Source organism: Euwallacea fornicatus, chromosome 18 (genome assembly GCF_040115645.1).
Source record: "Euwallacea fornicatus isolate EFF26 chromosome 18, ASM4011564v1, whole genome shotgun sequence".
Classification (NCBI taxonomy): Eukaryota; Metazoa; Arthropoda; class Insecta; order Coleoptera; family Curculionidae; genus Euwallacea; species Euwallacea fornicatus.
Genome location: NC_089558.1, coordinates 2,022,898 through 2,048,383, shown reverse-complemented (window position 1 = coordinate 2,048,383; position 25,486 = coordinate 2,022,898). Strand labels below are relative to the sequence as shown.

Below are 25,486 nucleotides of genomic sequence, written 5' to 3'. Positions count from 1 at the left end.
GCCTGCACAGGACCAAGGTCGGAAATTTCAGGGAAAAAATTCTTTGTTAAAACTACACTTTAACAAATAGTACGCATTTTTTCAGTAAAAAAACATTTAATAATAAGTAACAATAGTTGCTGAAAAGATTGTCCTTCAGCTTCAATACAAGAATTAGCTCGTTCCCACATCGATTGCCGAACAGGTTTGATAGATTTCCCGCGTATATATTATCTAATTATATGTATAAATCCCGTATCCGTTCAATTAATTCTTCTTCAGTGTTGACTGGAGTCCTATGAACGAAGGACTTTACATCCTCCCAAAAGAAAAAATCTAACGGATTTAAATCCGGCGACCTGGGTGGCCATAACTGTGCCTAATATGAAAAAAATATAAAAAAATTGAAAAGTTATTTGCGCATAAATAACAATAATAACCATAAATAACGAATGCCAAATTTCAACGAAATCGAATAGAGAATTATTATCGTTTCTACAAAAAAACGATTTTTTAAGAAAAAGTTGATCCCCTATGTTTTGAGAAGAACGGACTTATGTTTAGATAGATTCTTCGTCCTAGAATCATTCAAAGAATCGTCTTTTGAAGTTTGGTCATGTACATAAATAACTGTATATACTGGTATAACAGCACATACCGACTCAATATACCGAGTCATCCGACGAAAGCTTGACTTCCCCTATATCTTGAAAAATAAAGATTTTTCAAAATCACGTCAAATTGCTTTATGTGGGAGAAAATTTTTTTAATAAAATTTAACACCGAAGCTTTACCCTTATGTGCGTCACAGCAACTCTCTCTAACTTTAAATGACACTAGAGGTCAAGTGACATTGCAAATTCAAGGTCCTTGAAAACTATACCCAATAATTTAATTCGATTCAAAATCTATGGTTAATTTTTGAGAAAAATGGGTATAAATTTCGTATAAGATGAAATACAAACTCAGTTAAATACTATAGGACGTAAGCAATAAAAAACTTATTTGTTGATAACAAATTGATTTGTTTTTGGCTTCGTGTTCACAAACAGTCTTTGGTTATTTTTATTTAGTCATTTCTTTTTTTATTCCTCTTTTATTCTTTTAATTATTTTTTAATTTTTAATTTTTTTAACTAGAGATTGTCTGAGAGCACAAAACCGAAACCAAGTCAATTCCCTGTCAAAAAATAAGTTTTTTCATTGCCTATGCATTATTTAACTGAGTTTGTGTTGCACTTTTTGCAAAATCTATTGCTGTTTTTCTCAAAAACCGATCGATACATTTTGAATCGCAATACATCATTGAATGTACTTTTAAATGATCTTGAATTTGCAGTGTCACGTGTTCCCTCACGTTATTTGAAATTTTTGAGACGGCTACGGTGACGCGCATAAGGGTAAAGTTTGGGGGTTGAATTTTATATAAAAATTCATCTATCTTAACAATTGTTTTGACATATGTTGTGAAATTTTGGAAAAATTCTTATTTTTCAAGATTAAGGGGGGAACAAGTTTTTGTCGGATGATCCTGCATGGAAATTTTTGCAAAATATGGAGGAAGAAATTGCTAACAAAATATATAAAATTATTTTCCACGATTTTATGCAATATATCACAATATCCGCTTGCCCATACCGTGAAAACACAATTTTTAATCAATAGTTGAAACCCACTTTGAAGATGTTCGGAAACCTTCATTCGGAGTTACATATTGAGTTTTGCCAGCATGTACATCTCTCGCTCCAATGAAAAATTTATTATAGACATATGAGGGGGTAATTTAAAGTAGAAAAATGGGTTATGGCATGAAAGCTTGGCTAAATATCTACCTTTAGTAGTGACGAAATTACAGGCTTCCATATGATATTCTTGCACTGCGAGTTTTAGCTGTGCGCACTGGAGGTAGTTAAAATTAATGAGATAGAATAAAAAGGAAAATAAAGAGCGGTTTGAATTGTTATGGATGGTGTACTCTAACTAGACATTGAGTGGGAAATAGAGCCAATTTGGTAACAGATTCCAACAAGCTTCGCTTTTCCCATTTGCGAAACTTGTCGTCCTCAATAATATAGCAAGCCAAATAAATTAGTTGTAAATCAACTCTAATCCAAAAATTGCATATGTCAGAATGCACTTGTTCCCTGAAAATTGCCATACATGTGTAATGGATAAATGAATGATCGGAGAATCTCCATTTCGACTTAATTCTGTTTTAGGTTTTGATGGCAGACAGAAACGTTGAACAATTAAGCACGAACTCATAGCCAAAAACTTCCAAATCTACACAAGACCCACCGCTAAACGTCCACACTACACACGAAACGGGAAACTTGGCAGCGACAGGGCCTCGGTCTGTCCAACAAAACGAAAACAGTGCTCAATATCCGATAAATAAATAAATAAATAAAAGAAAAAAATGCATTTGTGAGTCTTAGTGCGTGGTGATACAAGAGAGTGGCGAGCCCTCAGTCCTGCCGCTGCCAGTGCCGTGTTAACGAGGGGTGCAAATTTTACGAGAAAATACGGTGTTATTTACCCGTTACTGGTGTTGAACTGCAGTAGACGAGATTTTACCCCTCTGCGCGGCAGCGACCGAGGGCCGTCCACTGAATCCGTCTTTCTAATCAGAAATCACTCCATATAGCTAATTGACACAAATTATAAAATTCTCGTCCCTCATCGCTTTGATTCGTTAACCAAAAGGAGACATTTCTAATTGGTTTTTAGGCAAGTGGGACTTACTCTGCATTTGTTTCAGGCGTAGGCAGGTCTCCTATTGTAGTTAAGGTTAGAGTGGACCAGTATAACGAACCCAAATATTTTCTGGTTAGCGTCGCGTAGTCCCCAGGCCGGTAGGGGTACACCCAATCGCCCTAGGAAGAACCATCATTATTACATTACGAAGAAAAAGAGTTTTGCTTACCTGGAAACCCTCCGCTTCTGATAATAAAAAATAAAAACAACCGAACCAATGAGCAAGGATTAGGAGAATGTGGATGAGGTTGACCACCCTCCATAAATTCGGCCATATCGTTCGAGACTCTACCATATAATAATAGTTGACAGCCCTGTATACCTAAAATTTGATTTGCATTCAATTCTACGATAAACGGATTTTTTAAAATTACTTTTAAAAATCTAGGACACCTCAGCAACGGGTTCGGGCCAAACCTGAGCTGAAGTAAGTCTACTGGACACAGCGCAGTCAGGTCCAGTAAAAAGGCACGTGAACGAAGGTAATGACAGGCTAATTTTTTAGAATCATATACCATTAGACCTGGAACGATTCCCTCGTAATCAAGCTCATAGTCAGTACTAAAAACATTTACCTTGTTCTAAATATCCAGTCCTAAACTGTACAGCCAAATCTATTAAAAAAGCCAAGTCACTTATAGAATCACAGGTGAGCCAAAAAGTGGAGATCATTTCCTGAAAATTGCAATTAACTCTCAAAAATATGGGGTACAAGACAGGTTTGAGGTATTAGCTTCTGAATTTAAATATCCTTGAAATTCAGTGTGCTGAGGTCTATTATGCTGGTAAGTGTAGTGATGTGTTCGAATTCCAAGATGTCCTGCACTTATTGTTCTATTTTAAGCAATACAATTTACTTACTGTAGCCAGAATCATGAATAAAATATTTTGAATGCAATTCTTGTGAATTCCAAATTCGATCGATAAGCAATGTAACGTGCCGAGGGACATTTTGGAATCGAAATAAAATTATTATTAGCGTACGCCAAATCATTAAGCAAATCGCTGAAATTCGTCATTAAATACTTTTTCGCTTCATTCATTTGACATGTTATTTGTGAACTTTGTCTATTAGTTTAGCCTGTAATCATCCCATCAGATATGACGTTGTTCAAGCATCAATATTACCAAATCAAGGATGTTAGATCATATTATAACGAAAGCACTAGAAGTAAGGGCGTAAGTCTGCATCAATTGTAAATCAGATGGAGCGTTGTTTCCGTTGATTTGTCAAGAAGCAACACTCACGCAGCCTTCATTCTTCAAGAATCTCGCAATCGACAATTTGTCCTGAAATGAACGAGTTTCACGATTCGTGCTAAGAAAAACGATACCATGAACAATGTCATAATTCATATGTAATTTGATCTACGTCTAATTTTTGCTGACGCCCAAAACCCCCGTTTCTAACTATCGAACGAAACTTATTTTCAAGTTTCTCCGGTTCTTCGATTAGGAGCTCGGAATTGTGTTTTCTGAGCTTTGCTAATGGAGTTCTTGATTTCGAAAATTCTTCCTAAAGTGTTTATTGTTTATTGCAATTTCATACTCGCTTGTCAGTGGTTTCCATCCAAACTTGGTAAACATTTCTTAGGCTACAGAGAGAAACCTGAGGAAACCTATTGTCGCATCTGTTTTTTTCGGAAACCAGCAATTTTTCAACTAACTTTTACGGCTGATTTTGATGGCATTAGAAAGACTCGTTAATCGTAACACTTACCTGCAGTTCAGGAAAGCTCTGTCTAACAATTAAAGTCCACATATTGTATAACACACAAATCGTTAATACAAACAACCAATAAAAATAAAAGTTCGAGTCTGGGTTCACTACAGTTCGTGGTTGACGCAATCGCTTCCTTCTTCGACGTGGGGCTGATCTATTGTCACCTGAAAACCAAATTCTCGGATTTGAATTTTGAATCATCTAGAAAAATACAGTTTTTCTTCGGTGTAAAGACCTAAAAAAATTCATTGTTTTCACGTCTTGTAATTGCCCCGAGCTTCGAAGTAGCGTCCTCTAGACCCAGTTCCCGATTCGATGAAATTTTTTAGTTTGATATTGCCATCGCCAAATTAAATTAATTGTAGGAACTCCCGTGATCTCACATAAATTCAAAATTTCCACTTTACAACAAAAAACTACCTGCGCAACCCTCGCTGCCGGTGTCCTCCACTGTTTCCTGAGCTTCCGGTATCTGCCTGCTGGAGAATCGCTTCAGGAACGAGTCCTCCCTTTTCAGCGGAGGCTTCTGAAAAAAATTCAGTTATTAAAATTTGTCGATGAAGAATGAGCAATTATGAATCTGTAGCGTTTCGATCTATTCCGTTCCGAATTCGAATAAAAGGGCCTTTTATTCGGCCAGGCAATAGAAATCCTGAAAGTCGAGCTGTACGTGACATAAAGGGCACTTTTGGAGACCGGCCCTGTTGGCGGGGAATCCAAAATGTGGATTTACGTCGACATGCAGGAAGTGGATTCATTATTGAGCTTCTGAATACACTTGGAAATTAAAAAAATCAATTAGAAATTGATGAAGTGTGTAGGCGGAAAGGAAAACTCAATGCAACTTTATATCTGTATGAAATGAAATGGCCTGCAGTCAGCAAAGTTCAGTCCATAGAAGTAATTTAATCAGCCATGGCAATTAATTAATTCAGTGGCGTATTTGCGAAAACAACGTTGTTTCCTTAATTAGAAATCAACGTTTAAAGTTCTAAACTTTACATGGGAGGTGCACGCCAACCATGCTATTTTCCTTAATGGTAGTAATTGCAGTTATCCGAGTATAGAGAATTAATGCAGAATAAATTTGTCAGATCCCGCAATTGCCCTAATAAATGTTGCTAATTCCGAAAAGGGGAAACATATTTAGAAACTGTGAAACACCGCAGATTACAGGTACGTTTTGGATTATTTGTTGGGTGTAATTCGAAGATTCAATCCTCATGCCACCTTTGGCTCCACGGGCATCTAATAGATTTTCTAACATCAATATTAGCTCATTTGCGAAAGGAATGTAAGCGAATTTATAGCTGGAGATAATTTCCCTGAGATATGTCAGTAGTTAAGCAATTCGCGGTTGCCGCGGAAATATTTTCACCATCTTCAGCAGAATAGCGTTCGGCGACGATTTATGGCGTATAAATTTCAGGTTTAATGGGAAATACCTTTCGGGAGATTCCATCATTTCGTGCTAAAGGAATTTTTTTTAACTGCACGAAAATAATGAAATTATACTTGCAATTGAGCGGAAGCTCTACAGGGTGGCCTAACGGAAAGTTTTCGCCTCGGTCTGCCGCATTTAAATTGAAAATGTGCGAAAATGCTCGGACTCGTCGATGTCTAATTAAAAAAATAATAAAACGGACAATTTATTGCGTTTTCAATCTTTCGACTTCGGCCCTTGAACAGGGGTCTCGGGCACCCTCGAAATCCCCACTGGGAGGAGGTGTCGAGTGATATCTTATTTTAAAGGTGGTGGTACCCTGGTTGTAACCTCCAAGTTCGAAGTCACCGTCACTGTCCCCGGTGATAGAACAGCTTGTCAAAGTCTGTAGTGAGAAGAGCTTTTAAAGTGAGATATCCCTAAATCGTTTTGACGAAGGTGAGTTTTGTATCTCAAATTTACAAGGATGCGTTTCTTTATTTGCATTCAAAAATGCGATGATCATAAGAGTATTTACGTTACTTTTATGATCAATATGTTAAATGCCGGAAATGAGCGCCATTGACCCCCACACAATAAAATTAATTCTGTACAAACCTTACTTAACATTTCCGATGTAATTTGGTGGCATTCGTGAATTATACGATTAGCGGTAAAACTCACCTCCATCAAACCGATTCAGTGATGTCTCACTTTTAAAGCTATTCCTACCCCCATTTTGATGTCTGCAGCTTTCGTTCTGATAAATTAATTACGAACTAAAAGCTGTTTCTCAACGATTTCGACAAGCTGTCATACCAATGGGAGTAACGGACTTCAAACTTGGAGGGCACAATGAAGGTACTACTACCTTTAAATCGAAGTATCCTTCGACGTTCCTGTCTATTAGAAATTTTGGAGGCAGGTGCCCCCCTATTTAGGGACTGAAGTTGCAGGATTGAAAATTCAATGAAAAATCGTCCCCCTCGAATTAAAAATTGAGGGATCCGTGCAACACATTTTTATTTTAAAATATTGAGGTGCAAAGTTTTCGTTGGGCCACTCTGTGCGAAAATGATGAAATATGAAGTGTAGATATTTTAGACAATTCTAACGGGATTTGACGAATGAAAAGAAGAGAAAGATTAATTTGTCAACAAGTTACACGCACTTCTAGCTTTAATTCGTAAATGGCGTCGCATAGGTAGGTAAAGGGTGGGCGGCCATATGAAAAACTCTGAGAAATTAAGATCTTTTAGGCGAAGAAGTATTTCAAATGTGACATACTGAAGCTACAAGAAAAATAGATTTGAAGCTCAAAAAAATCAGATCGAAACCAAAGCCACCATACACAACTCTTAGCAAGTTCGGAAAGGAGATCATCCGTAGCTACGAACATGGAAGTCATTCCCGGAACACAGTTTGAGGAGGAGTTGTCATTAATGGGTAATAAAGCTCAATAACTTGAAACGGAAAGCAATCGATTGTGCTTTATTTAATCAGAAAGCTATCAAATACATAATGCTAGACAACTTATGAGATACAATAAATGGCAGCTATTAAGGATCATGTTCGCCGATTTGTGGTTGACAGGAAAACAGTCTACCTATATGTGATTCCTACTTATCAAAAATCTTAGGTCGCCATAAAGCACAGATAGTTTTTCATTGTGTCTCAACTTTTACCGGGAACATGCCACGTTTCGAGTGATCAACAATCACGAAGTGAAGCTATTTTAGCATTTATATTTAAACAGAGCTTTAAAATTGATTGGAAACTGATCTCTCCAAAGGCACGTGTAACTTGTTAAAGCCGCACTAATAAATCAATACGTACGCAACACAACGCAAGTTTAATTAATAATATACAGCCTCGTTATATTGAATTAACGTGATTAATCAACAAGCATGTTCGAGGCCGATAGATAACAATAAAGTAGCGTTTTGAGGTCTTAAAAAATCTTTTGAGATTTTAGTTTCGAATACATTTTTAAATTATAAATGCCGTGCAAACTGTGTAAAGTTTCTCAAAAATACGAAAATGCACAGACCCCGCTTTCTGAAACTTTTCCCATTAGAGTTTCCCCCCGAATGTTATCTGCAGCAAACATGTAGTTGAAGGAGCAAAAATAAAACTTATTCCGTTCTTTATTTCTTCGACGATTTATGTTTGTCTGACACGAATGTATTTTAGTTCCCTTTTTTCTCGATAAAATTTCAATGAAAGATTGCTCACCTTAGCTGATATTGCCGAAGATATTTGCACGGTGGTGCGAAGCTTCATCCATCTTTGATTTGACTTCGTTCTGTAAACAGAAAGGTACGATCAGAATATTTCAAGCAGGACGCAAAATACCACAATGCAAGAGTTATTATACCACACGACGTACTCCACACAAACATGTCTATCTAGAAACATCGAAGAGGTCACTTCAAAAGTTAGTACAACCAAATACCTAATGATCAAGACCATTGGTGTGAAACAACTGCTGGCAAGTTACTACGAGTAGGAAACTATACATTCTAATAGTTACAATTTGAAAAAGATTCGCACCCACTTTAGGATTAAATAAAGGTTCTAGTCGAAACTTACGAGTGGAAGGGTCCCCAAAAACAGTAGTTTCAGATCTTGCAGATTAGGAGGCCAACATAAATTCTTATAGCTTTTGGGCACTTTGCAGCAAAATTTATTGCCTTCATATAACCAAGCATAAAACACTAAAAATGCAGACATAGTTTTCCCTCAGAAGTGCAAAAATGGGCCATTAGGACCCATCTGGCAGTGATAAATTCCCAGTAATTATTTCAAGAACAATAAGGACTGTTTATACTGCTTTTATTATTTTTTTACACCCTAAATCGTGTTGTATTTTGCATGTTTGACTTTGAGACTAACAGGCTACGTGTACTATTTACAGGTTTTGTTGATTACAGTGAGACCATTCCGCATACTAATCTAATAACTGTGTTTTTGGTTTTTTTCAGTAGTAGAAATCACAAATCTAAGAGAGACAAACCTGTTGGTTTACCAATGCTTCATTGACAAACTTCAATTTCAGCCAAAAAACATTGGAAAACATCTAAATTCACTAAAGACTCATCTACGATGTTCAACATGCAAAATACAACGCTAGAAACTACTTTGAACTAAATGAGGGTCCTTTAAGACACTTAAAATCTATTTTTTTCGAATTTTGCCTATAAAGGATAATTACTGTTAATTATGATGCTTCGTCGCTGGTTTCGATTTTCAAAGGGAATTTAAGGTCAAACTACAACATTAACGCTACAAACTTTCCAAGTTCAGTAATTCTTTAAGTTATAGTCGAAGCGTGCATTAATATGCAATATTTCACGAGTTTTAATTTTAAACGAGACTGGAATCTAGCTTAAAGTAGTCTATAGCCAAGCGAGTGTCAAAGAAGTCTCCTAACACGGTACAACATGAAAAAAAACTTCAACCAAAACAACTAACTATGTAAAGTTGGTACCCTTAAGGAGTTGCAGAGATGGCAGACATGGTCAGTATAATGTATTTTTCTGACAAAGAGCTTCGTTTATTATTTAAGTCATGAACGTAGTCATGAACGTAAACTAAGCTCTTTGCTAGAATTCATTAACAATAAATTGGTTAGAGAGACAGGCCATCAAAAATCAATGCAGAACAACCAACAAGAAGGAAGAACGACCTCTAAGTTTTAGAAGACAGATTTTTATACAAAATGGGCGAGAACCAGCGTAACTTCCTGGTGCTTCGCCCATAAGAAATGTTAGTAAACACAATACGAGTAGTAGAAGGCAATTATACTAAAAACCTCTTGATTTTGCGCAGCGAATGATAATAGGCCATTACAGCCCTGAGATTTCGCCAGCTCTGAATTCCCGGCTTCGAGCTGCTTCTTTCAGAAGTGGTCTTCTTGTCTTCTGAGTCGATGCTGCTGAAAACATTATTAGTGCTACATTCGAGGGGTTTTTGCAGGGGAAAAGTTGCTTCTGAATCTAGAATTAGTAGCACAGGTGGTTCGTTACCGAGGCATTTAATTCCGTTTCTCAGATCTTTTTAGACTGAGAGAGAACCGCCCAGAATTAAGCAGTTCTCCAGCATTTCTCTGTCGGTTTCTCTAATTTTGAAATTAAAAAAATATATTTCCGGTTTACCGAAAACCTTCAGCTGAAACCCTCAAATTAGCAACTGCCTCCGGCGATGCTTGAAAACGTAAAACTACTGAAGGAATTACTCAGTTGCAATTAGAGCAAACAACATTGAATTGCAAATTGATTCTTATTTCCATTCCCGACTATTACAGTTATGGCGACATTCTCGAGATTCCGCCAATAAAAATCTACATAAACAGAGGCCCATGTAAATCCCATTAAAACACTTTTGTATTCTCTAAACCTCTGCAAGTGCTTTAAACAATTCTGTTGGTAGACTCGATACTCGAATTCCCATCATGTTTCGTATGCCCTCTGGCTTTCGCAGTTGGAAATTACGTGAGCACCATCGCAATAACTGTTTTTCATCAATTATGTATATCTTTTTTTTAAAGAAAAGAAATTGAAATTTGCCTTCGTGCTACGCATAAGAGAAATTTGGAATTTTAAATCTTTTAATAATACTTTTCATTATTTCCGCACACCCTCCTTCGCGTTTATTAACAATTTCGCATTTTGTCCCCGCAATTTCAGGCCTGCAGCGAAACAAACGCCGAATTTACATAGAACTTCTTTCTTGTCTTAACTTCGAGGGTTGGTTCACAACGTCATTGTTTCCCGACATATTCCCACCCTTTGTTGGGGAGCTCCGATGTCTCGACCCCAAAAAAGGCCGTTTTTCTTAACAGTGCGACAATCGCCAAAGTTGTTAGAACTAACGGGATGTGTTTCGTGGACGGGAAGGTGGTTGTTCTCTACGGCATATTCAGTGGAATATGAGTTTAGCCCTTCGAAGTAACAATTATCGCTTAATGCGGAACACTCCTAGGAGTTCTAAAAGAAACGAGAACTCCCATTGGTGTGCAGTACCGAATCCGCACTCACCGCCATAAAACCTCTCTTACCTTTGATTAGGGCTCTTGCAATCTCCGCTCTCATTAGCATTAGAACTGTCATCCTCCTCTCTACTGGTATTATGCGATCTGGGGCTGTGCAGAGGTGTATTTCCGTCGTCGGAGCTTCCTTCGTCTCCCCCGAGCGCGCTGACTATTAGGTGACTCCCATGGCCCCCTTGAACGACCGCTGCTACCTGGGACGGCCCGATCGCAGGGGGGTCGATCTGAAACGTCGAAGTTTATCTTCAAACGGACGCAGAGGGAGAGTTACAACCAATTGGGGCTCACGGGGAGGCAATTAAAGTCTAGTTCGTAAGGGTATTTGCCGAAGCTCTGTTCGATTAGTCTGAGAGGAACAAAAACTCTTTTCATAATTTCAACGGCGACGATCCTTTGATTAACTTCTTTTCGAGGCGATAAACAAAACAACGAAGTCCGCTCAAAGGCCTCTATAAATCACTTCAACATCGGGTTCAGCTGATGAAAAATAACAACATTATTCTAATTCGTGGAAGTTCGGTAGTCGTGCGAGCACAGTTATCTTGCAAAGCTTCAATATTGAACTTTTTAAATGGATTTCATTCGACTGCTGTAAAATGTGTATGTGCGCAAACCAAATGAAAAGGGCTTAAAAACAATCCAAAACTCTTTCTGAAAGCCGTCTAAATCTCCCGCATGATAGAGTGATATCATGTTTTTCATTAAAATGCTCCGGATCGGATTCCGGATTAAGGCAGTGTTTAAAACAAATTGCAGTTTTTGCGGATAACGACGAAATAAAATGCAAAAGCAGACGAACTCGGCCTCTTACCATGAAGCAATTAATGGAACAAAAGGCCTAAACTTGACCTTCCGACACAAAATGTATCTCTCCCCGGGGATCCGTTTAATCAGAGCTCAATCTCGGCACCGATTCAAGACAATCGATTTCTAATTTAAATTATTGCGGTTCCGTATCGGAGTTCCTTCTCGAAACTGTCATTCCTGATCCTTTTCGAGGTGCACCTCTCCATGTCCGGACACCTCTCCCTCCCTTATCTATCTGGGTCCAATAATACCGGTTTGACAATTCGGGATTAATGGTACACGATTCTGTGTACGGGCCAATCCATTTCGAACGTCAAATACATGTTTAGAGGCGTGCGAATATGTGGGGATTTAACGATGTTCCGATTGATGAATTGAATTTGAATTACCTACTTCTGGCAATTTTCTCTATGGGAAGAGCACGGGGTTTGTATTTTTTACACTCGTGTGTACTTTATAAAAAGTCACGCAGGCGCCATTCTGATTAGAGGTGTGGCAGAGAACGTGGTCACCTCATCAATTCCACCTTTCCCAACGCACCGGCTTTATGGGGAGAGAGGTTGGGCGACGGCCCAGGCCGACCCGCGGTCCTGGTCAGCGGTCTTTCTTAGGAGTGCGGGGGCAGTTATGAATTTCGCCGAAGTCGCTAAGGCCGGCCCTGCCTGTTGCCATTTACAGAAAATTAGAGTAATCGGAGAGAATATACGTTTTAGATACTTTTAACTGGAGTCCCGACATATTTCACTCCGTTTCTTCAACAAGCCGAGCTTCTCCGTTTTTTCTTTTTTAACTAACAACATTGTTTTCCACCGTAGCGACGTGGGACTGACCAATTTAGACTCCAAACCCATTCCCTGCAACTCCAAACCTTGTTAAAACAAATTAGAGAAGATTTTTCATTATGTAAGTCTAGCTAGAAAATTGCAGCTTTAACGCCAAAATGTTGAGCTATTAAAGGCCTACGTTTGGAAGAATTATCTTTCCTCTCAAGGAAGTTTGTTCTGTTTTACTTTAGGACAGTTGGAAGTTAGCACGCAACCCTTGTTTTTCTCACGCGCGAGAGTTGTTCAAATAATGACCAGCAAAAGGCATTTTATGGCACAGTTAAATGGTTAAACGTTAAGAAAGCTAAATGTGAGCGTTTGCCAAAGAATTCAATTCTCTAATGGTCATTTGTGGTTTAGATTTACATTGGAGCCTTGTCTTGCCTTTCTAACCTTAATCTGAGACTTTCTTGATGGCTAAACGCACTCGCTTTTGTTAGTTTACTTTCATCGTCTCTATCAAGCTTTTACCGATCAACCTCAATGTCTCTTGGTAAACACTTTCCTCATCCAACCTGTACAATCATTTAAGCAACGTTTTAGTTCCTTTCCACGAAAGTAATGATCCACGCTTCACAAGGTTCGTGTATGAGAGCTTTTCTCATTTCATCTCACTGTTACAACTTAATGTAGCAAGAAAACGATCTTATAATATTTAACATTGCAAAACGAGTTAGGCAACAACTTGAGAGTTTCCGGCATGCGTTGCATTCAATCTTGATAAATACTGAAAAGTTCTGGAGCTCGCTATGACTAAAGTTAATGAGAAGGATTCGTTAACTCAAAGAACAGTTTTACGGGTCGTCGCCGAATGTTTCTCAATGCATTGTAGAGACTTATGGAATATGTATGAGCAGTTCGAGAATGCTTAGTTTCGATTAGGAAACATAAATAAAGAATGGAATAATGAGAGAATGAAAGCTTAATTGCTGCTCAATAATGTAAAAGTTTCCAGTATTTAAGCTCTAAATTATGGGTTGCTTTATTCGATGTTTTCCCTCAATAGCGGCTTAAGCACAGTCGTCGTTTTACTGATTTTAAAAATCAGCTAAAGTCAGCGTTTTAAACCGTTGCGGGTCTATCAATTTTGTAGCCCGTGCTATAATTTTAATAATAAAATTTTACTATTGAAATGACAAACTTTTGTGCATTCTGCAGTAACCTGGGCACTATCTCATTCTTTGTAGCAAAGCAATAAACCTCCGAAAAGATTCCTTCCTCAAAATTATTAGTAGTCGAAGCCAATATGTTCCTATAGATAAAACTCTCAATAAAAGTCCAACTTTATTTTATATCGATCAAGCAGTATTTTCGGCTGTTTTTAACATGTGTTGCAAATGAGGGAAAATTTTTATTATAGCGACAATATGTCGGATCTATCTGCCCTTCAGGAATCTTACAACCAAAGCATAGCTGGGGAAAAGGGCTGCGAGTGACACCTCGTTCTAAAACTAATACTGGATGGTCAAATTGTCTAATGAAAAATATTTTTTTTATAGAAGACGATAATATAGCTTAAAAAAATCAAGTTCAAAATCGATAAAAAATTTCACGACTCAATTTCAGCTTCTCACCTTGCAACGCCACATCTCTTAAACGGTTCGTTCTGCCAAAATTTATCGAGATGACCATCTCTGTGTAATTCTAGACACGAAATCAGATTCCTATGTGAAATCTTCATAAAAATTAAACAATACAGGAATGTGTTGAGTAAATGTAGCTCCCCCTGGTTCCTTGCCATTCCGCATTCTTTGGGGGGCGACCTTGGAAGGGCCGTAGCTCCCTTAGCAGGCTTCTGCGGACCCATATTTACACAAACTTTTCTCCCCATTTTCAAATGCAAAATCAGTCCTTAAAATATGTCCCCCTATATTATTTGCGCCCTGTATATAAAGTAAGTTTAGGAAACCTCAAAAATATAGCTCATGGAATATGTGAAAAAACACAAAATATGAGGAAAAATATGAAATTTGGCATTCTATATGTCACAAATGGTGCATTTTTGTTGTTTTGCGAACTACTGTGACCCCTTAAAATATCTCCACGACGATATTATATGTTAAATCACAACTTCTGCCCTATAAAACATTGTAGTCAAGGCCAAACTACCATTAAAGGGAAAACAAAAGTCCCCGGACAATGAACTTCCTTTTTGATTATTCCTAAAAGGTAATAAATCCCGGCGCCCCCCTTGGAATTGCCTTAACTAGATAGCCCTCTGGAACATTATTTCTCAAAATTAAACATTATTGCGGTGCTAAACTCCTCTGAGAATGCCTTGTCGCATAATATTTTTTTACCAAGTAGAATCCCTCAAAACCACAACAGACACTTCAAATAATTCATGGTATGCAGGTGCATATAGTATGTATCAAATTAGATCAGAAACCCATTTAAAGTTCTTTTCAATCAAGCCTGAAAGGCAGTAAATCTCAACGCACATGATAGATTACCCTCCAAGACTTTGTTACTCTTTAAGTTTCCTCGACCAAGGGTTTGCCGTGTTAATCTTGTATCCGAGAGGCAGAAAATAAGTTACAGGAATATTGATTATTAATAAATCGCAGTTTTTGTTTACTTGGCTTTGGTCCAAAATCCCTAACTACAACCCTTAAACTTTATTACTAAATCAGGGCCGTACCTAGGAGTACTTACCCTTATCAACGGTAATCTTTGGTAGCGGGCCGTCTTGGCGTGCCCGAACGCTCTTAGATTAAGTGCAAAATACCCACATAAATTTCATAAACACATAAAAGTTTCATTCCATTCCAACACCCACAAAAAGACACTTTGCACCACTCTTATCGCGTACACTTTTCTGTCGAATGCTCGATATAAGTTTGCCGAATAAGCGTGTTTTAAGACAAGAGGAGATAAGTTGCCAATAGGAAAAGGTAGCTTTTCGTTCAGGAGGAATCCGTAAAACTGAACTGTTTCCATAATGCGATTATTCGTTCTGCTTTGCGCATTTTATTCTCGAACAACCGAGTGGGCCCAAATAAATTTTAATAGCTTACAAGCCCGGAATCTTGGAGATATATATATATATATATATATCGAACTACGGACTCAGAAAGCAGAAAATTGTGATATGCTGCGTAGTTCGCAGCTGTTATTTTGCGTGATAAAAAATGGGAAGTTTTGAGGGTAATGCGGTCATTTGAAATCTGCAGCATATTCGCATATGCTGAAAATTGAAAATCCAAATCTCATGTGTTTTTGAGCCACTTGCCGGCATTCACGGAAAGAAGTTTCGCACAGCATAATTCGTAGCGTCGTTCAGTTCGGTTTTAACGGGATTTTGCCACCTAAACTTGCACGCCCACCACTAGCCCGCACTGTATATTAATATGTACATGGAGATGAGGTTGATAATAGTCACTTTCTTATGTCGCCTGAAAGACCACTTTGACACTTTACGTTTACAAGAACACCTTGGTTTATAGAGCGATGAAGGCTAGGAGTATCGCAATATTAGTGATCGGCTATACTGAGTGTCCGTAAAAGGTTTGTACAAAATTCTACCACATATTCCTGGGGCAATAACATGATGATTTAACCTAATTCGTCTAATCCAAAGGTGAACGGTTTTCGAAATACAGGGTGTCAAATTTAAGATTAAAAAAATTAAAAAAATTAATTGCTTCGTTGATAATGCTGCTATTTGCACAAAATGTCGTAGCGGGGGGTTTTCAGGGGTGAGAAATCAGAATTTGTTTACATTTTCTATGCACAATGTAGAGGGCGTTGTCAGCGCTCGATGAACTCCCTTTAAAAGGGCATAACATTTTTATCACCAGGTATAAAATTTGTTTATGACTAAATTTGTGTTTTACTACGTGTTTTAGGAAAAAAAGGTCACTTAGTAGGAGTCTCTACAAGCGCTCTTTCTTGAGATATTTGATTTTTAAAGTTTGCCGCATCTTTAGTGCAGTAACTATTTGTACAGTTGAATACCTCGTAAACTATTTGGAACTGCAATTTTAACTAGTAAATCGTGCACTTCATAAGTAATTGTATTGTTTTTTATTGTTCGGTTTTATTAAATGTCCGAAGCGTTCTCCATTAACATCTCTACAAAGATTAATTCGACATAAAAAGTTAAAATGGGTGTTTTTGAGTTATTTCAAGTATTTTTTTGTTGATAAAATCGTACTTGCTCATATAAAGCAGGTACGCGCGGTAGTAGTATGTTGATATTTACGATAGTCAAAATGTGTCGAGGTAGTTAATACATTTTAAAATTTCGTGCAATTTCGTGTTTTAAAATTATATCGAATAGTTACTACTGCACTAGAGATGCAGTAAACGTTAAAAATCAAATATCTCAAGAAAGAGTGCTTGTAAAGACTTCTACCAAGAGACTTTTTTTCCTAAAACGTGTAGTACAACGCAAATTTAGTCATAAACAAATTTTATACCGGGTGATAAAAATGTTATGCCCTTTTAAAGAGAGTTCATCTAGCGCTGACAGCGCCCTCTACATTGTGGATAGAAAATGTAACCGGATTCTGATTTCTCGCCCCTAAAAACCCCCGATACGTCATTTTATGTAGATAGCAGTATCACCGACGAAGTAAATTTTTTTCGATTTTTTAATCTTAACTTTGACACCCTATATTTCAAAAATCGTCCATTTGGATTAGACAAATCATGTTAAATCATCATATTCTCACCCTAGATATGTGTGGTAGGATTTTGTACAGATCTTTTACAAACGCCCTGTGTTGGGTTGATGAATAAGTTTTTGTTTTTTTTTTTAAATTTTATATCAAGTTTCTTTGCTGTTTGACAAAGTGTATACATATATATTCGTCCAAATAAACTGTTTCCGCTGTAGAAAACTGCGACAATCGTTGTTTTCAATAATTTAATTTTCCGCTCTTTTTCAAGCCAAGAAACAGAATATCCAGAGGGCAAAAATCAGCTTTTTTGGACATCTGCTTTCTTTGCTTTCCATCGAGATTAAAAAGAGGCCGCATTCGCTCGGGATATTTGTAACGCGCACGGGAAAGGTGTTGGCGCATTCAGGGCACAGAAATAGTTTGCAACATACAAAAAGGACGACGTTGACCTCAACGACATGTCTCGCGCTGAAAGGCCTTCAAATCCATCGTGGGGCGTCCCAGGGCTCTTTTGAATCGGGTCGCCGAACGAGTCGTGAATTAGTGGAAAAAAAGCGAATTGCGATCACCAGACCACTCTAAACCATGTTCGCTCGACGGGATTTGTCGAAAAATTGAGAGCCTGGATGCCTCACGAGCTTCACGAAAACAGCAAGGAAAATCACCTTCAAATTGCTTTTCAACATTTCGCCCAACACCAAGCAACAGGTGGACATAAGCAACGTTTCCTTTACCAAATCGCCACGGGACATAAGAGACGATGCCTGTACTTTAATATGGAGCTAAGAAAAGTGAGAGTGGCCCCAGAAGATACGCGGACCTCGAGAGTCCCCCGAGGGACACCACGATCCGCGTTTGGTGGGACTGGGAAGGTTTCGTGCACTGGGAGATGCGCAACAAAAACGATTGATAAGGAAGTCTTCATTGCTTAACTGCACCGCGTAAATGAGGCAGTTCACCAGAAAATCCCCGATCGACGAAGCTAAGCCATACTCTTTCAGGGCGACGCCAGGTCTCGCTTTGAACAAAGCGTTCAAGCCGCCCTCCAGGAGATCCAATGGGAGTTCTTCAACATCCGCGTACTCTCCAGACCTTGCGCCAACTGATCGCCACATTTTTCTCTACCTGTCGAACCAAATGAGAGACGTTACCTTCAACAATGAAAAAACCTTAAAAAACCACTTTTTCGAAAACAGATCAGGTGATTTTTGACGAAACGGCATCAACAAATTGGTCTAGAGGTGAAAACAAATTGCGAATAATAAGCGAATACATTACGATTTATTTGTTCTCATAATAATTATTTTTTATTCAGTTGAACACCAAAAATCGATAGCAATTGAATTTAAATTATTTGTTAGCTAATATACGACCGAGTCTACATTCTATTGAAACTATTATCAGCTGACCCTTCAATTATGAGAAAATATTGAATAAATAACATGAAAAGAAATTAATCCATACGTTCTACTTCAGAGGAAGTATTGAGGTGAACAGTCATTTCATTTCCCTTTGTTCTTTTCAATTCCGAGGATAATGATATTTCAATGCATTTGGGATACTCCGCATTTCGAATTAGACAGGCGGAATATTTCCAAGGAGGTATTTCGCATTTTATATTAGAATATGGCAGAAGGGTGCTTAAAACTAATATATAGAATGGCATCAAATCGCTACTCAAAGGGAGAAAGCACACCTGAAGAAGCGTCTACTTCCGGAACAATTTTAGTTCGAAAAATATTTTTGCCCGCTACCCTGGAATAGCCGTCCATGCCCCATCAGACCTTCACCTCGAATTTAACCACCAGCATTCTGTTATACTGTGTGACATAGAAAAGCGAACACTCCGTAAAAATGGTCTCGTTTGAACAATTTTTGGTGTGCATGATTGCATATGAGAACACGAAAAACTAATAAATTTTCAGCCATATTTATCAATGTATTTACGAGTTATCGGGAATTTTTGTTTTTTTTTTATTATAAAAATTGCAACAAAGTATCAACAATATTACTGCAAAATACCATTTATTGGTGTACAGTGTGCTTAGTAAGTGTCTTTAGATTAATCAAATATGCTTAGGGGCAGAATGCAGCGAAATTTTCATCCATTGAAAGAGTTTGAGCGAGATCGAATTGTGGGTCCACGAGAGGCCGATCGGTCATTTAGGGAAATCGCCACTAGACTGAACCGTAGTGTAAACAGTATAGTGAGATGTTGTCAGGCATGATTCCAAGAAGCGTAAACAGGCAGAAAGGGAGGTACTGCACGATCCCGAAGAACTGCAGAACGGTAAGGTCGCCATCTTCGAATTCGAATAGATTCGTCTCGTCGAGGACGCTGGCGGATCAGTGGTTTACCGAGTATGGAAAACCCATTAGGATTCAAACCATTTATCGACGGATAAGAAGTTTGGTCTGATTTCCTTCCGTCTCCATCTTGTTTTACCTATCTCTTTAAATCATCATTAAAAGCGCCTGCATTGTTGCAGAGGATCGATACATTGGAATCTGGAATAGGATAATATCGATTTAGTGACGAATCCAGTTTTTGTTCCGGTATGCATGATGGTCGGGCAAGAGCGAGAAGTAGACGGGGTGAGAGACGGAATCCTCAGTTTACAATGCAGAGGCATGGCCATCAGACTGTTGGGGTGCTATTGCATATGGTATCAGGTCACATTTACTTTTCAAGAAACAGTGTGACAGCCCAATGATACCTCCAAGAAGTTCTGGAAGCTCATCTCGTCCCTTACCTTGACACTCTTGATAATCCAGTTTTCCAACAAAACGATGTACAACGACACGTAGCTCGAGTGACTATGGACTTCTTTCAACAAAATGCAATCAATTTGCTACTTTGGCCACCTCAATCTCCAGACCTTTCACCTATCGAACATGTATGGGATATTGTAGGTAGAAGGATGCAATAATTTACCCCATCCCCCACAAACCCTAGCGGCGCTATGTCATGCTGTCCAGTTAGCCTGGAATGAAATCTCCCAAGAGTACATCAATCACCTCATTAGATCCATGTCTGGACGTGTTGGGGAATGTTTAAAACATCGCGTAGGACCGACAAATTATTATTTTTTTGCTTTTAACAATTAAATTTGTTCAATTTTCTAATGAAGTATTTGTTTTAGCGTAAGAAACATGCCGAAAATAATTTAATTAACATCACTTGCACAGAGTGTTCTCTTGTCTATATCATACAGTATATAAATCTTACTTACCAGTGGTTACCAGTAGGATTTGTCTCAGTGATGGCTTCGATATTAGATTGTCCATAAAATCAATAGGTTTTTTTCCATGGCGTGAGTTTAATTACCTTAAAATGTCTATTTTTCTTTGTATCCGCCAAATTGTGATGTTGTTCATCGAAGGTATTAAAATTTCGGCAGAGTCAAAAGCGTCTTGCCAAAATTCAATTTGCCGCTTACAGATTTGGCATACTCAGGAAGGCCAAGTGAAGTTGATGAAGATGAAATGAAATCTTTGATAAGATCAAATCGTCGGGAGATTGCTGAGAATCTACACGTATCTAAATCAAGGGTGGGAAACCGTTTCGACCAAATTGGACACGTTAGAAAACTCGATATATGAGTACCATACGAACGGAAGACGCCCAGACGGGGAGGAAATGACCCGTTTTTGAAACGTATGATAATAGGTGTCAAAAAATGGCTCGTCCACAAGAATTTTGTACACAGAAGATCTCGGACCAAGCGTAATGAACCAGCCCAAAACGTCCTCAAGGCGGTCTGATGGGATTACATAGGTGTCCCCAACTGAGTAAATTGAGTAACGAAATCGAGAAAAAGCGTCCAGGATTAGTAACTCGCACCCCCCAAAAAATCTCTACAACTCGGATGTGATGTTTTGCCACAGCCGCTCAATTGCCCAGACCTAGCACCGTCAGATTATCATCCATTTCCATCGCTGCAAAATGCCCTTGATGGAAAAAGTTTCGCGACGCATAAAGATAAAAAAAAAATGTTTGGGACAGTTTTTTATGGATAAAGTATGTAGTTTTTTTCTGAGCGCGGTATCATGAAAATGTCTGAAATGCGGAGAAACGTTATTGAACAAAATCAGCAATGTGCATGATTCAATATAAAGTTGTAATTTTTAGTGGAAAAAAAAAGTTTTTCATTTACTTTCTGCAACAGGCAATGACTCTGTAAACAACCCCATACGTCATATCCTACTTGAGGTTTTGTTCTAATGATTACCCTTTATGTAAACTCTTATCTTATCTTCATGTGCCCCACACACACATCCCTCTGATTATAATCAAAGCAACACCAGACATGCGAAAGCAAACACAAACACGGAATATACATACGCCGGATGAATCTCAGTTAAATGGAGCTCTACTTGGAAACTATGCAGGCCCTATTTATGCAAATGTAATTCAAGTTGGATAATTTAGTGTCAATGTGATTTCGACGTCATTTGATTAAGTCAATGAATCATGCTCGCTATGATCTGCACATCCCACAAGTCCAGTTAAAAAATCGTCAGCTGCCTAAGCCAGCATTAAGCGGACCCTGATTTAGGGATTCAAGGACTGCCTAGGAGGGACTAAATTCATTCGGAAATAGTTGATTTTAGGGTAATTTATCGCAGCAAGACATTTGAAGTTTGAATTTTCCCTGTTAACCCCAGAAACTCATAAGCATTCAAAGAATAATTCCGCGCCGCATGAACGTCACTTCCTCAAAGACCACCGAAGCCTCTCAAGATAAATCTTACCGCAAACTCGGTCTTCTATACTTTAAACGGGGGTCATAAATCAAATGATTTAAAGGGCAAACGTGTCCTCACATGTCACCCAATGGGGAAACCAAAAAGGGGCATATTGATAAAAAGAAAGGAGTTAGGAAGTTCCGATATAATCGATCTGCGACCTTGGACAATCTAGTGATCTTAAGCGAAAGCTGGTTGGCGATTAAGCCCTTAATTCAATTTAAGCCTGTTGGCAGAAAAAAGAGAGAGGATGCACCGGGGAAAGGTCGCAATTTATTGATTCCGATGAGGTTTTTGAATTGCAAATGGCTTAAATTAGAACGCTCCATCAAGGGGGGAATAAGAGCAAATGTCATGCAACAAAAATCTCTCTTTTAATACGTATTTCCAGGCCAATAGTGCCCCATGTAGGAAAATTACGTAATTACAAATTACATTTCGCGATGTGCAGAGGTCATAAATCTCTATGGTGGTAAGGTGGTGACGGGTGATCATTAAAAAAAAAACCTCACACTACACGGTGATCAAAAACATATAACCGACGACAGACAATCGCTAATGAATCGAAGAAACTTCGTTATTTGAATTCCTAATTTGTTTTTTTTTCAATAATCACCCATTGTAAGGATCGGTGGAGGGGTTGCTATGTTCTTTCTAACCTCGATAATTGGGGTAAGGGAGATACGTGATCGATTCACGCCCCTTTTAGCCGTCATTGATCGATAAGTACTGAAATATTAAATAATAATTTGAAACTATTCACTTTGGGCCCGACAACTTGACTGCCAACCGTTCGTGAGGAGATTTCGAGCCAGACTGATCGAGGCGAACAATCCGGTTTAAAACTAAAACGGTTTCAGTGTAGGCATGAAAAGGAAGTGCCCTACTGGGACGTCCTCAATTTTGGACAATTAATAAAAATTGGGAGAAATGCGGAGGTGCCGGTAATTTTTCTCATCATCAATCTTACTTTCCACCCCCTTGAGGGGGCTAAAACGTGCCGGTGCAATCGAAGAAAACTCATTCACAAGGTCACGGAAGAAAGAGCGGTGCCATGCAAGATTTATTAGGTTATTACTAGTTAATTATTGACGTCGGATGGAGAATTGCAAAGGCGGTCTCAACCACTTAAATAGTAAAACTTTCATTAGTCGTGGAGTATTCAGGGAAGACGGAAAGAAATTGTTACTTAGTTGCAGTTAAAAGCAAGTACTTGGAATTTTTCAGGATTTAATCGACCCTTCAATAACCACTGCTCTGGTAAACCAGTTGGAGGGGAAAGTACAACCGATGTTGGACGGGAATTTATTACATTTCCAACAGCACGGTGCCGCTTCACATTATGTTTTACCGACTCGACAGTTTCTTGACGATGATTTTCCTAACAGACGGGATGGCAGAGAAGGTGCCGTCCAGCGGCCAGCTAGATTTCCCGACCTTACTCCTCTCGACTATTCTCTTTTGGGGATGCCTTAAAAGCGTGGTCTGGACGACTCCTGTGCGGGACGTACAAGCATAACAGCAAACAATCGCAAAAGCTTGTCGTAATCTTCCACAACAGACGTTTGACGAAGGGCAAAGAGAGTTTAAAAACCGTTGGCATTATTGCGTCGAAAATGATGGAATGCGTTTCACACATTTTTCACACAATTGTGAACGAATTTCAATTAAAAAAAATAATAAAAATAAAATTCGGCACTGTTGGTTCGGGAATTCGCAGACTTCTGAAATGATGTGTCACTTGACCCATTTTAGCTATTTAAAAAAACCACGGGGTTGTCACCCCAGCAATATGACCCCTTCCCTGTAAAGTCGACTTGTTTCAGAATTTTTAACTTCAGCTTACACTTCTAATGGGGGTGGCGCGTTTTTAAAAGTGCATTCAGTATACACCTCCATTTTGTGATTCGGCCGTGTGGCATTTACGGAGCCGTGTGAACATTCCGCACACCGTAAAGTAATGAAAGTAGTAAACTCATCAATTTTGCCTAATTAAAAGGATTTCTGGTTTGAACAAAACTTATGGTGGTGCCTAGTTTGGTTAATTTGCCTAGACTGGCGGATAATAAATCAGTCCATTTTCAATTTGAGAAGCAATTTTCTTACAATCACGCATCGATTTGCATGCCAATGGCACAGAAAATGAGATCTCGGAAAGTCGAGTAATGAAGAATTTTCCAATATGCTTGTCAGTCAGCTTAACGACTGGCCCTTTAGAGCCCGATATTCAAACTCCTAGTAACTTTACCAGCAAGATAAGTTCGACAGAAAAGGACAAATTCAGAGGAGAGCATTGTGCGATTTGTGCAGTCCCGTGAAAATAATCTTGTAAGCACATGGAGGGTGTCCTAGAATGTGTGGGTAATCTCTCCGATCCGTAGATATTGCGTAAGAATAATTTAATACAACAACTTCCCATAAAAAAATTTCTACAGATCATTTCTACGGAGATACAAGCTGCTAAGGGACATCTTTGGAAATAATTTTTTCTAAAATAAATTTGAAATTGCTTGGTGTAATTATATATATATATATATATATATATTTATTTATTTTTTTTAATGGTGGATTCTAGATGAGGCTAATTAAAATTATACCATTTAACCACGTTTCACTTTTCTAGTTTGTCAGGAAAGACCCAAAATTAACTTCATGTATGAAAGTTAGTACCGGCCTTATGGGGGGCGAAGTTGGGTGGCGGCGATGTTTCATGTTCGGCGTTTTTTCTTGGGAGTAGGGGGGCGGAGATTAAAAATTGCTCTCAGTGTCCCAGACTTGCTAAGGCCGGCCCTGATGACGGGAACGTTATTACTATTAGAAGGATTCAAGTGAGCTGAGAGCTGAGGATAGCTTAAGCGTTACTTGGAGGATCGGATTTAAAAGGCAAACAAGAGATGGATGAGTTAGCGAATTTTGAAAGAAAAAGTGCGTCTTTTACTGTTAAAAGTGCCATTTGCCTCCACAACATAATCGCCTTTTTGCTTATTATATGAATTTAAGTGATGACGAAAGCTAAAATACGGCGCGGATTTTGCAGCTCAAGCCGGTCTTCATATGAATATATGTTCATCCCGTCAATATACAACCGAACTCGATCCTTCTTGGGTTAAAAAATATATACCGGAAAGTAATATAAATCCTTAATAGACAAGCGACTCTGAAAATCATTAATTCAGCTTCTTATTTCATTTTTTAAGTGGTGGTTAATTCGATTTTCAGGTGCCGGGTGGCATGAAAAGAAGAGTTCTCCGATGGTACGACTACACTTGGTCGAGGGGGCGGATACAAGGGGGTGGCGATATCAACACAGCCTTAGGCCTACTACCAGACAAGCTGAAAACGGAATTAGCACTTCATGTCAATTTAAGTGTGCTCAAGAAAGTAAAGGTCGATGATAATATACAGAGCGTCCCAGATTATGTGTGCAATGTTTCGAATTCATAGAGAATGACTCAAGATAATATGACAATTTTCTATAAAAGATTTTTCTACAATTCCGCCCTATAAAGGTACAAGCTCCTAAAAGAAACCTTTGGAAATGAGCTTTTCT

General features: G+C 38.5%; 1 protein-coding gene across 4 annotated transcripts in view; it reads right to left on the bottom strand.

Moving 5' to 3' along the window:
- Cngl (Cyclic nucleotide-gated ion channel-like) overlaps nucleotides 1-25,486 on the bottom strand; it is a 104,993-nt gene that overhangs the window by 12,335 nt on the left and 67,172 nt on the right. For 3 of the 4 annotated variants that reach the window (XM_066292791.1, XM_066292792.1, XM_066292793.1), the window contains exons 3-11: nucleotides 10,941-11,155; nucleotides 8,117-8,186; nucleotides 4,879-4,984; nucleotides 4,456-4,622; nucleotides 3,311-3,410; nucleotides 3,110-3,258; nucleotides 2,905-3,057; nucleotides 2,724-2,854; nucleotides 2,518-2,601 (exon numbers count right to left, since the gene is read on the bottom strand). In XM_066292791.1, coding sequence (XP_066148888.1) covers nucleotides 2,518-2,601; nucleotides 2,724-2,854; nucleotides 2,905-3,057; nucleotides 3,110-3,258; nucleotides 3,311-3,410; nucleotides 4,456-4,622; nucleotides 4,879-4,984; nucleotides 8,117-8,186; nucleotides 10,941-11,155 — 1,175 coding nt within the window. Of the gene's footprint in view, nucleotides 1-2,517; nucleotides 2,602-2,723; nucleotides 2,855-2,904; nucleotides 3,058-3,109; nucleotides 3,259-3,310; nucleotides 3,411-4,455; nucleotides 4,623-4,878; nucleotides 4,985-8,116; nucleotides 8,187-9,695; nucleotides 9,816-10,940; nucleotides 11,156-25,486 lie in introns of all 4 variants that reach the window. The other variant, XM_066292790.1, reaches the window with a different exon arrangement.